The sequence below is a fragment of the Glycine max genome, chromosome 7 (assembly GCF_000004515.6).
Source record: "Glycine max cultivar Williams 82 chromosome 7, Glycine_max_v4.0, whole genome shotgun sequence".
NCBI classification, from domain to species: Eukaryota; Viridiplantae; Streptophyta; class Magnoliopsida; order Fabales; family Fabaceae; genus Glycine; species Glycine max.
The window spans coordinates 12,925,651-12,939,192 of record NC_038243.2 but is presented as its reverse complement, the minus strand read 5'-3'; the positions used below and the strand labels follow the sequence as shown (position 1 = coordinate 12,939,192).

Genomic DNA, 13,542 nt, shown 5'->3' with positions numbered 1-13,542 from the left:
AGTGAGAGAAAACTCACAAAAAAAAACCTTCGAACATGACTCACAAAAAAACCTTCAAACACGAAAATGGCTTCCAAGCCAAGGGTGAATTGGTTTATAAATCAAAACAAACTTTTAAAATCAAAGTTAAAAGAAACTTTTTTTGCGCAGATCGTATCACAAACTTTGATAAACCAATATTTAATCAATCTTCCTTTACGCAAAATTTTTGTTAAAGTTCTTTCTTCTAAAGATATTTTCTTTAACCTCCAATAAATTGATCAAGACCAGAATGAGAAAGAAAGATAAGATCAAGAGAAGAAATATATAAATTTTTATACTAATTCATTGTCTATTGCTAGAGAAGCTAATTTTGTTATCTAATCCAAACCCGAATTAGAATTTTACTATGCATATAGAATTCTTACAAGCAATTTTAGTTCCTACCCAGAAAAAGAGACAAAGGTACCAACCCTAGGGTCCTCTGTGAATAAGAGCTTAAGAGAAATCTACCTTTAGTCCAAACTAGAAAAACCTATTCTAGCATGTCTTCAGAAATTCAAGCACAAACAAGTAATGTGTTAATTACACAAAAAAATAAAGTCAAAGATAAACACTACTTGATCAATCTTTTGCAAGGACCTTGCTTGAATGAATGAGTGTCTTCTTGAACTCAAGAAAGAATCACAACTCACATTTCACAAAAAAAATCTTCATAATAAAGAATTAGAAGTTGTGAGTCACGTTGTTTCTAAGTACTTTTTCTTCTCTTCTTTCTTTTAATATTATAAATATAAGTTCGTAATTCTAGCTCATTAAGAAGTTGTTAAAAACTTGTTTTTTTGAAGTGAGAACACAAGGTGACTATTTATAGAGAAAATAGTTATAACCATCTGTAATTGGTTAAATGTAGATTGTAAGAAGTAATCAATTATATTACTATTTCAATCGATTATAGTGTTTTTCTCAAAAACTGAAAAACCTTCAAGAACCATGTAATTGATTAGATCCTTAATGTAAACGTTTAAAGTATTCTTGATCTCTTCTTTCTTTTACTAATATAAGTTCATAATTCTAGCTCATTAAGAAGTTGTTAAAAACTTGTTTTTTGAAGTGAGAATACAAGGTGACTATTTTAGAGAAAACAGTTATAATCGTCTATAATCGATTAAATATACAATGTAAGAAGTAATCGATTATATTACTATTTCAATCGATTAAAGTGTTCTTCCCAAAAACTGAAAAACCTTCAAGAACCATGTAATTGATTTGATCCTCAATGTAATCGTTTAAAATATTCTTGATCACTTCTGAAACACTTTTTAAGAGATAAGTAGTCGATTATATCATCTGGTAATCCTTTAAAGTAGAGAATCCTGAAAAATCAATCGTTGTCTCAAAAAGAATTGTGTAATCGATTACTATGAGCCTGTTATCGATTAAATCGATATGAGACATTTCTCTGCGAGCTTCAAGCACTTGTTCGATTATGATCAACCTATAATCGATTAAAATATAAAGTTTTAACTACTGAAGAAATTTTCTAACTTTAGAAACTTTCTCCTAACTCCTACATGATGATGCATGATGCACATATGAAATGATAGAGACTAAGATACAACACACAATACAACAATCAATACAAATGTCACTCGAGAGAGTTGGACATGTAAAAGACAAAACTTTTTTCAAGCTTCAAAGCTAAGTCTTCATGTTGCTCCCCCTATCTCCAAAATAGTTTTGTACCTCCTCCTCCTATATTTGCATGTGAAAACTTTCACTTGTTGGTTGCGAAAATGAGAACTTATCTCAAAGATCAAAGTTTGTGGTATATAGTGGAAAATGGAAGTAACTCAACTCCATTACCTGAAAATCCAATAATAGCTCAAATGAAGAGTCACAATGACGAAGTGACAAAGCAAGATAAAGCACTTGTTTGGTGAAAAGCATGGGATCATTTGAAGGAGGAGTTCCAAGGGAGTGAAAGAACCAAAAGAATGCAAGGGCTGACCTTGAGAAGGGAGTTTAAAGCTGTGAAGATGAATGAGATTGAGTCTGTAAAAGATTTCATAGACATACTTTTAAAGGTTGTTACAAAAATCAATTTGTTTGGTGAAAAGCTCAACAATGAACAAGTTTTCCAAGGAACAATTTCGGAATACATCTAAAAGGCATCCACCTGATTAGTGCCAATAGCCAAAATGGCAGTGCCAATAGCAACTCCTGTCATGGTTTTGACTCATTTACAACTCTTTTGTTTTTTACTACAATCATATTGACAACTCTAAATATACATGGCAACCAACCATACATGTATTTGAGAAGTAGAATGACACTAAAAAATAATTACATGTGAGCTATCACTAATTCATCAATAGAGAAAAAGAAGCACAAAGTAACCGCTAATCCCAGTAATGATTGCTGACCTTAGATACGTACAAACATAGAGATGAATACTGGACAAACACAATCTTTTTGTTGCGAGTATTCTCAATTTAAATCATATTTGATGTTTTAAAGCTTATCTATTTCTCCATCACCCGGTCCCTTTAATTTAAATCAAGTGATGCATTAGTAATGAGATTATTACATATTTTGAGGTAATTATGTTAAGAATAGTCATAAAAGTCTATATATTAGTTATTGTTGTTAGGTAACTGACTCTATTGTTGGATCAAGTAGCCTCAGAATAATTAAGAAGGGGGGTTGAATTAATTGTTCCTAAACCTTTACTAATTAAAAATTACTCTTCTAAGGCTTTTACTAAATTGTTAAGAGAATGAGGAGTAGAAGAGAAACTTAATAGAAAATAAAAGCAGAAATTAAATGCACAGCGGAAAGTAAAAGAGTAGGGAAGAAGGAGACACACAAGAGTTTTTATACTGGTTCGGCAACAACCCGTGCCTACATCCAGTCCCCAAGCGACCTGCAGTCCTTGAGATTTCTTTCAACCTTGTAAAAATCCTTTTACAAGCAAAGATCCACAAGGGATGTACCCTCCCTTGTTCTATTTGAACCTAGTGGATGTACCCTCCACTAGAACTGATCCAAAAGAGATGTACCCTCTCTTGTTCTCAGTCAACAACCCAAGTAGATGTACCCTCTACTTGTACCATAAAGGATGTACCCTCCAATGTGTTAAGACAAAGATCTCAGGCGGTTAAACCTTTGATACTTTGTGAATGGGGATACAAAAGAATTCTCAGGCGGTTAGTCCTTTGAACACTTTTGTATTAGGGAAAGGGAAGAATCAAAAGAATTCTCAGACTGTGTCGTTTTGAATTCTTTGACAAGGGAGAAAGGAGACACAAAAGAATTCAGGCGGTTAGTCATTTGTTCTTTTGGAAAAGGGAGAAGAGAGACACAAAAAAAATTCAGACGGTTAGTCCTTGGCGAATTCTTTTTGGCAAAGGGAGAAGAGAATGAAAAGACAAATAGCACAGGTTTTCAAGGTTTAGAAAACCAGAAAACTTTAGAAAGCTTTTGGTACAAAGAAGAAGAAGAAGTTCTGTGACACCCTCTACCCCTCATCTATATACTAACAAAGGAATAAAAATTCAAATATTAATTAAAAGTATTTTTTAAAAAACATTTTTAAATACAAGCCTTTCAAAGGGATAAAAGGTTCACAATCACTTTCTTCTACATCATTTTTAAACTTGTCCAAATAAATAATAAAGTCATCGGCTCAAACAAGGCCGTCTGAGACTTCATAGAATTAATATAAAACCCTATACCCCAATGTCACATCCTATCAGAGCGTTGTGTCTCGACGTCCTTCAGCACAATATTCCTTAAAGCAGTTCACCTAGTCATCTGCTCCCCCGAACACAAAGTTCAAGATCATCACAGGATCCAAACACAAACAACAAACCGGGAGTGAGTTATCACATTCCTAACTGATAGAGAAACAAGACAACTAGATATACATATCATATAACCAAATAAAACTTACTTGCACGTAATTCATGTAATTCCACCACTTTGTCATTCAAAGTTCACTTTTCATCCATCAATCACACTTTTCAATCATCAATCCCATTACACAAGAATCACACGCTCTGATCAAGATATAATAACACCTCAATTTCATAATAAACAATTAGCAAGCGCATGAGACAGTTATGCTAAGACTCAAGCCTATATGCAATGTGGTACCATGTCAGTGAAAAACCACCTTGGGGCGCTTAGGAGTACATAACAAGACACACCACACAATGGGTTTGTCAGGTCACTCTCACTAAGTAAGATTATAGGGAGACCAGTCAGGGTCACGATGTTTTGCGAGAATGCTCCAACCATATGGGATCAGCATAGGTTTAAAAGAGCACTCAAACCCGGTGACCCCCAAGGCCTACACTCCGAAGAGTCCGTCAGGGTCTCTCCCTCCTGATTCAGGTCCAACCCCTAAAACAATTTTGTATGCAGACATTGCTCATGAATTATACAATACCCACGACCTCACGCTCGTGTTTTAAACACGTTCAACACAATTGTACTATGATTTAACACTGGTTCCTAAATAGGAAACCTACACTTTCTCTTTAGCACTGGTTCCTAATTAGGAACCTACACTTTCTCTTTAACACTGTGCATCAACGCTTTTCTCAAGATAACACTGATCAGGTTATTGTACAATTCATAGCTTACAACACAAGTAACGTCACATCAAGTGTTAACTACACATTTATCCACAACCAAAACTCATTCACAATTTCACATCTCATAATGTCACAATCCACCATCACATGTTTACACGTATCTCACAAATTAACACATGTTCAACTTTGCACTTATACTCAATCTCAATAGCAATATTATAATCTCAAAACAACATGTTATTTCACAATTTATCACATATTCCATTTATAAACACTGCTAGTGAATTACACAATATCACGACCTCACACTCATGTTTCAACACATTTAACACATTGCGCTACAATTTAACACTGGTTCCTAAATAGGAGACCTACACATTCTCTTTAACACTGCACATAAACAATTTTCTCATTATCAACACTGGTCAGGTTATTGTGTAATTCACAGCTCATAACTCAATACACACATCTCAATACACATGTATCTCAAATCTAAACATAGTATTCTCAAACTCCAACACTTGAATAATTTTTGGAATCACACAATAACAACACTACAACATTATTTACATAAAATATTAATATAAATAAATGTATAACTAAATCTATATATATAAATCCAGCACCGTATATCATATTTGATCATGAATTTAAAGAGTTTTCAATGTACCAATTCTAAATAATTCTATAAACACTTTCTCATATATATATAAGTATACATGAATTCATATATATATTATCTAAGAATACAACACATAGTCTATTAGAATTCTTTTCTCAATTTCAAATATAATATCAATTCTAAACTATAAAAAAAAACTAAAAAGCATGAAAAGGGGAAAATACAAACTCAATATCTCCTTACTTAATTTCATCAATTCATACTACAGTTCACACTCAACACAAGAGTACATTAATTTCACAAAAATTTTTCATTGGGACATCAAATGATTCATCAAACATATATAATTTATATATAACTCATAGTTATAATTATAAGGATAAAGTAAAAATTGTAGAAACACCCCAAAACTCATTCCAATTGATACTCTAAGGATCCCTGCACATGTTCTCACAAATCCCCAATCGTGAATAACCCATCCCTTACCTCTAAGCGGACTCACGTGTCTTCAGCCAGCGATAATAGCATCTCTAGCGGTTCCCTGACATCCCTCCAGTTATTCCCCCGACTGCTCCGATAGAATTCCCAAACGTCAGAGAGACGGAGAAGAGATTGAAGTCTCCACTTGTACTGTCTTCATTCGATTCCTTTTTCTTCCTCCACGAATATTATCTCACAAATCCCAACGGTGAAAGCGTGAGAAATTGAGTTTCAAACAACATATCCAAATTTCATGAAAATCCAACGGTTAAAGAAACTGCGATCGTAATTTTACTGAGACCGTTCTGGGTTTCTGCGGGAAAGGAAAAGGCTACAATGCGAAAGGTATTTCTCTCAGCTCAAACATGATATCCAAATTCCCAACGGTGAGAATGCTCGTAATTGGACTGCAAACGTAGTGCTCAAATTTCACAACGGTGAACGAGTCCGAGATCGTCATTTTTCTGAGACAGGTTAGGTGGCCTACGAGAAAAAAGAGAGTTTTGGGAGAAGAGAGAAGAAACAAAATTGTTAGGCAGAGGAGTCAGTCTGAAAAATGACCTAGCATTTTGCTTTTTATAGCTAGGGGCATTTACGACCTATTATTTATTCTATTTATTATTTATTATTTTATAAAAACAAGCTTTATTTTATTCTCTATCAAACAAATAAATAAAATACCCTTTTTATTTTCTCTCAAATCATTATTTTAATTAATAATTATATCTCCTTATTTATTTATTTATAAAATCTCATCATTTTTTTTAAAACTCTATTTATTTATAAATAATAATCTTTTTTAATCTAGTTTACGAAAATTGGGATGTTACAAGTTCAAAGAGATTCAAGGCTTGTAAAAGATTGATTAAATAACTTATAAAATGCAAAACAAAGTCTTGCTTTTATAGACTCTTCATGTCCGGTCAAAACAACCATTAGAAGAGTTATGACTTTTAGAAAAACTTAAAAACCAATTTGAAATAGTCAAAAACTATTTGAAGAGTTACATCTTTTGATTTTATTCAGAAACAATCACTAGTAATCGATTATCAAATCAGTGTAATCAATTACACAAAGCTTTTATGTGAAAGAATGCGACTCTTCACATTTGAATTTGAATTTCAACATTCAAAAGCACTGGTAATCGATTACCAAAACATTGTAATCGATTACAGCTTTTTGAAATTAATTGGAACATTGTAAATTCAATTTGAAAACTTTTTCAAAAGAATTTTGCTACTGGTAATATCGATTACCAGAGAGTAAAAACTCTTTGGTAAACATGTTTTGAGAAAAATCATATGCTATTCAATTTTTGAGAAAAACTTTTCATACTTATCTTGATTAAGCCTTCTCTTGATTCTTGAATCTTGAGTCTTGAATCTTGATCTTGATTCTTGAGATGTTGAACCTTGAATTTTGATTCTTGACTCTAAACTTTCTCCTTGAGTCTTGAATTCTTCTTGATTTTTATCTTGAACTCTTGAATTGTTCTTGATTCACTTGAGTTGTTCTTTTATTGATCTTTGAGCTTTTTGTCATCACCTTTGTCATCATCTTTTGTTATCATCATTATTATCATGAAAACACCTTTGAATCACCTTTGATTCACCATGAAGCTTTGCTTCTACATCTATAAGCCAGGTTTTTTTATTCAATTAAAATTTCTTGATAAATAAAAGAGATAGTAAAAGCCTTTCCTATATAAGAGCTATTATACAATGTAACTTTCAGTTCATAACACAAAACCGACAGAAAATTAAATAAATAAAACATGCATAGGACACATTTGAAACGTGCAACAGTTTAGAGTGGGATGACATGCCTGAAATGTAGAAAGCAAATAAGAAACTGAGATGCGAAGATGAGATTCAGAGGGTGGCTCAAAGATGTGAGTAAAGGGTTAAGCACTACATTGTTTTGTCCTTGCTGCCTTGGTGATGGTTTAGGGATGGGACAGAGACTAAGAATATAACTACAGATTGATCCCTAATTTAAGGATCTATATTAAATTGAAATTTTAAAAGACTATTTTAACTATAAAAAAGTTATAGATTTAAAAAAATTATTTAGAATATAATGACTGAGATTTTATTAAAAAGACTTCTATAATCAAGATTTTATAATTTAGAATCTAATAGATTTATATTATAAGAATTTAATGATATAAAAAGACTTTATAAATTTATAATATTTGAAAAGATTTTAGAAATTTTAAGAAAACATTCAATGTTATAAGAATAGTCTATGAAAAAGATAACAGAAATTACAAGTTTTAGATAAAAAAAAATAATACAATAATTGATTCTAGTTTTATTTATGTTACACTAGCCCTTCATAGAGTAGCATATTCTCGTTGTAGCTCTTGGGATTTGAACTATAGAATCATAATTATGGTCTTTGTTAACTAGTATTTGCCTATAATATAATCCAAAACAAAAAATGAAACTTTTGTTTCTAATTTCAAGGTCTTGCCCAACATCCTTGAGCTAGATTGAAGCTGTTGAAATATTATTTTATCAAGTCCACTTTCAACACAGAAATTCAGGATGAAAATGTTCTTTTAGCAACTTTGATTACACCGAGACAAATCAATGCCACACAGTGGGGGGAAATAAACAAATACAAAAGGCAAGACTCAACACTACAGTACTTATTATTAGCCTGAAAGAGCAGAGTTGAGAGCGCTATGGACATCAACCCCAATCTGAGCTTCAGCTTTCTCCAAATCAGTTGTGGCTGAGTTCAGTTTCTGAGTGAACTCTTGGAGACCCTTCTGGACTAGATTCACATCAATTCGGTCTACCGGCACGGCCTCAACAGCTATTATATCAGCCACAGAGTTTGCATGGATGAATGCAAAGCCACTGCTGACAAAGTACTTGGTCACATCGTTCCCTTCATGTACAGATAGGACACCAGGTTTCAACTCTGCAATTGTTGCTACATGTCCTGGGAGAACACCCATCTGCCCAGTTGTTGCTGGTACAATGACCATATCAACCTGTTGCACAAAAATCAATTAAGGGATTTTGTCTTACTAATATCCAAAACTTTGATTGGATGACATTGGTGAGGCTGGAGATGTTGCAGCACAAGAAAATAAAACAGATAACCAAATGTGTCAATAATGAAGATAACTGCAATGCAACGAATTTGAAGTTTCCACTTCTGATAGACATCAACATTCTTTTCTGATACTGTGGCACTGTAGTATAAAAATATTCAGTCCAATCGATGTGCACATGGTTTAATACTAAAATAATTTGTATGTGCATAAAGCTTCTCTCAACCAAATGCAGCAGAGCTTTCAGCTCCACAAAATAAATATGCTGCTTTATGATAACAGTTACAAGGATAAGGAATTGAGACTGGCATATTAATTCACTCATAATCAGATTATACCAGCAAACCACATGCACATGGTGGAGAGTAGAAAATTACATTTACCAATAATTCTGATTTCACTGTTTATTTGATCCTTTTTCTTCCTGGACTATCAATGTCACTGCAAGCACACTTTTGTAATCACCTAAATGCAATCACATATCACATATATTACAAACTACTAACACTATCTCATACGGCAATGTGAACCACTGAATTCAACAGCATGACTGGCTGTCTTAAGTCTTAAAGTGGCAGGCTTCCATTAATTCAATTAGACGAGTCACACCCAGTTTAATCAGACACCTCAAAATTCAGCTGCACAGCTGGCATGCTTAAAAGCATCTGTTTGATATCCAAACCACAAAATATCTACTCTAAAGATAACAAAAAAACTTTTTCAAAAAATAATGGAGTGCTTTGGAATAAAGACTGCTTCTATTGATGGCATTTGCATAGATTCAAAAAATGCACTTGTAGGAATAAGCATCAAACAGTCAGAATTTTGTGTTGCAAGGATAAACTTGAAAACTATGGTGCCATGAAACAGCATCATCAAAAAACTCCTTCAATAAAAGGATGCCCGTGAATGTTATCATGGCATAATATTTTTATGATACTGTTACTTTACAAAATTTACTCTAACAGCAAATAGTCAGTGCATCATGTCTTTGCAGTATTCAAAAGCAAGATTTTTTGAGATAAAAAATTGGTAAAAATCTTCTTTCCTTTTTCTTTTGAGGTAAAAGAAATGCTAAAGACACAAAAAGAAAAATATTAAAACATGCCTCTTGCTAATAAAATGGATGGTTTGGAAATATATTATGACAGGGGTTGTAAAGCACATTATGATGGTTTCAAGTTTTATGGGTATCCAAAACAAAACACATTCAAAAAGGAAAAATTAAAGCTAGGAATAGCAAAATTGAATCAAGATGTCAGCTTTATATAAAAAATGTTCAATGCTAGATAGAATTTCAAGATTCAGTCCCAAGAAGAGATGCTGCTAAGGCCAAAAAGCAATAATAATGTATATAGTCTCAGCACTCATTTCCTGATATAAAGATCTTGAAATCAACACAAGGTAATGTGTGATACTTATATGTGAAAAATAACAGGGTTACCCATTCAAATTTTGCATCTCTATGCTTATGGTTTATTGGAAAATGTTAAGCTTGATTATACTTTGTTTAGAACTGAGGCAACATTCTTCTTTATTTATAAATTTGTTTGGATAACTGAAGAAAGGAAAAGTATTTGAGATCAAACAGGGTGATGACGAAAAAGCTAGATCCCATTATCTAGATTAGTAACAATTCCTTATTAAACAAACAAGGGAATGTACCAAGGAAAAACACATAGTTCTACTGCATTATTTGATCCAAGAATCCTAAAATCCAGAAACAATACCATTCCCACATAGAATTTTGTAAAAAATAAATTCTAGATTATATAGCAAGGGAAATGGGATCCACACAATCGATGACAGCATAAGTAACCACAATGCTTATGTAAAAAACCAATACCACTTATTTTGCTTATAAAAATCATAAAAAAAATAAAATCAAATACCTACTTTTTTTTGCAAAATATAATTTTATGCACCAAAAGAAAACCCTGAAAGCACTAGAAAAGGATAAAAAAATATATCAATTTCAATTCACAATCATTGAAACAAGTGAACAAAATCTGAACAAACCATAATAAACAGCAAGAAAATGTGCCCAAAGAACAGACCAAAACCACCCAAAAATGGAGCATAAGATCCCAAATAATCTGGCACCAAGCAGCACTCTCACAAGCAAGCTGATGAAGAGGATCCTAAATTCACCTTTTTTTTTTATTTCAATCGCAAAAATAAACCATTCATCAATTGTCTGCATTATTTTCCAATTTCCCCTTCAAAAGATAAAAACATCAACACCCTCATTTTCACAACATCACAGACCAAGGCTTAACAAAGGTCCGCAGTAGTAATTTCAGCCACAACATCAAGCTTTTTACAGTCACGGACCGCATAATTGTGGCTACATCGGCTGCATTTGTCCGCAATTACTTACAACATCAGAGACCACGAGTACCACAATTTAAAACCTCGTCAGACACACACACACACTTAAAATCTTAACAATCGGGAATCAACGCAATTTTCAAACTCCAAGGATCTCGAAGACAAATAAATAACCAAAATTAGGGTTAATATATTCATTTCCATCAACTAAATAACCCTAAGACCAACCCCGTTCACCTCAAACCCTACATCAACTAGATCAATGCAGAAACAAAAAAACCACAAACCAAATCAAAAACAAAATCTTCCACAGATTCAAAGAAAACAAGCAAATAAAGAAAATTAACAAAAGGCAAAAAAAAAAAAAGTGACCTCTTTTGCGGCCAATTGAGAAGCGTAGGGCAAGACGAAGTTGACGGTGAGTTTGGAGGGGAGAGTCGAAGGAGTGGGTGGTCGGGGCTTCATGTACGCCAGCGGCGTCTTCGGCGGGTCGATGTTGGGGCTCACTTTCTTCCACGCCTCCGCGAAGACGGAATCCGCCGCCGGCGTCGCCGGCACGTCGGTGGAGAGGCGGCGGCGGGAGGCGCCGGAGATGAGGGAGGTGGTTGCGCGGCGGAGCATCGCGGGGTTAGGATCGGATCGCTCGGTCTCGCTAGGTCGGAGAGAAAGAGAAAGAGAGAAAATGGGAGTGTTTGTTTGTGTGTGATGCGAGTGAAAGAGTGTGAAAAGGGCGACAAGTTTGAAGAGAGGAGTGGGTCTGAGAGATTTTGGGCTTATTGAAACATTGGGCTCTAACATGCCTCAATACTACAGAGCAGGGAGTTGCTAGGTGCACCAGCGACCCAGCACTTTTATAAAAGGTCAATTTTGTCACTGTCTTGTTTTTCTTTAAATTTAGGGCGGAATAACTTCGCCCGCACTTTTTGTTTCTGCAACACCCTTACGGAATAATTTCTTCCGTAAATGGACACTGCTTCTTTCAAAAGAAGTTCTTCTGTAAGCTTTATTGTTTAATTTTAAAAAAAAATTGGGAAAAAATTAATAAATATGAATATTAAAATTTATAATTTTTGTATTTCATATTTTTGAAATTGTGGATAATTGGTTTAATTAGGTATAATAATTTATGTATAATATTAAATCATTTAAGTAAAATAATTGTATTTTTTTGTAGTAGTAAAATGTTTAATTAGTTATTAGTTATAGTGTTCTATATTTTTATTGTTAATTACGGTGCAAAATATTTATTTGTTTGAAGGAATTTTTTTGTGAAATTAGATGTTTCGTAAAATTTAATATTGTTGTGTTTTAGAAATACAAAATATTTAGTTTAAGTAAATAATTTAGTTTTAAATTTTGAATGTAGTTGTATTATTTGTTAATATGTGCGTAGTTATTATTTAGTCAATTTTTAGTTTTGCTAATATGGTAATTTGTATGTACTTGTGTATGATGCATAATTTATTAATATGTCGTTAAGATGAACGAAGATCAATGGACGTATGACAATACGATATCATAAGAAGTTCATATGGATTATGAAAATGAAGAAGAATGTGGTGTGAATTAACCACTTGTTGATTGTTCAGATGCTTTTAATACTTCTCAGGTAATCATGTTCATTAGTTTGAGTCATTTGGTTGAATGTATGTTTTGTATAAAAATTAATATGTCGGGGTTGCGTTGTAGGTCTTTGGTACCCGAGATGATGTTTTGCAGTGGGCTCAAACAGTTGCCCATGAAAACGAATTTGTTGCAGTGATTATGAGGTCTGACACAGTATGAGAAAGAAATTCATTTGTGTGAATTGCGTGTGAAAGGAGCGGTCTGTACAAGTGTAGGAATAAAGAATTTGTTAGAAGAGATACTGAGAGTAGGAAATGTGGTTGTCCCTTCAGGCTTCGTGGGAAACCAGTGCATGGAGGGGAAGGTTAGATGATAAAGTTGATCTGTGGGATTCACAATCATGAATTGGCCAAGTCCTTAGTTGGACATCCATACGTTGGGCGATTGACCAAGGATGAAAAGAAAATTATTGCTGAGATGACAAAGTTTATGATGAAACCAAAAACGCATCCTACTAACGTTGAAGGAGCACAATGCCAACAGTTGCACCACAATCAAACAAATTTACAATGCAAGAAGTGCATATTGTTTTTCCATTAGAGGAGCTGATACTGAAATGCAACATCTAATGAAGCTTCTTGAACGTGATCAATACATTCATTGACATAGATTGAAGGATGGAGTTGTGGTGCGTGATCTGTTTTGGTGTCACCCAGATGCAGTAAATTTATGCAATGCATGTCATATGGTGTTTTTTATAGACAATACCTACAAAACAAATAGGTACAGACTCCCACTACTTGACTTTGTTGGGGTGACACCAACGGGGATGACATTCTCTGTTGGGTTTGCATATCTGGAGGGTGAACATGTTAATAATATTGTATGGGCTTTGG

The 13,542-nt window shown here is 33.6% G+C and overlaps 1 protein-coding gene across 1 annotated transcript; it reads right to left on the bottom strand.

Moving 5' to 3' along the window:
* Positions 1 to 8,172: 8,172 nt before the first annotated feature.
* Positions 8,173 to 11,850, bottom strand: LOC100799603 (ATP synthase subunit delta', mitochondrial). The gene is made up of 2 exons (XM_006583457.4): positions 11,453 to 11,850; positions 8,173 to 8,686 (listed from the first exon to the last, which is right to left on the bottom strand). Exons 1-2 carry the CDS (start codon positions 11,699 to 11,701, stop codon positions 8,342 to 8,344), a joined length of 594 nt encoding a protein of 197 aa, XP_006583520.1. The 5' UTR covers positions 11,702 to 11,850; the 3' UTR covers positions 8,173 to 8,341.
* Between the last annotated feature and the right edge of the window lie 1,692 nt (positions 11,851 to 13,542).

Bases quoted from the DNA above. Each gene is read 5' to 3' on its own strand.
- LOC100799603 (XM_006583457.4), bottom strand. From the start codon at position 11,701: ATGCTCCGCCGCGCAACCACCTCCCTCATCTCCGGCGCCTCCCGCCGC. The intron at 8,687-11,452 runs GTCACTTTTTTT...TTTGTGCAACAG, and splicing joins CTCAATTGGCCGCAAAAGAG to GTTGATATGGTCATTGTACC.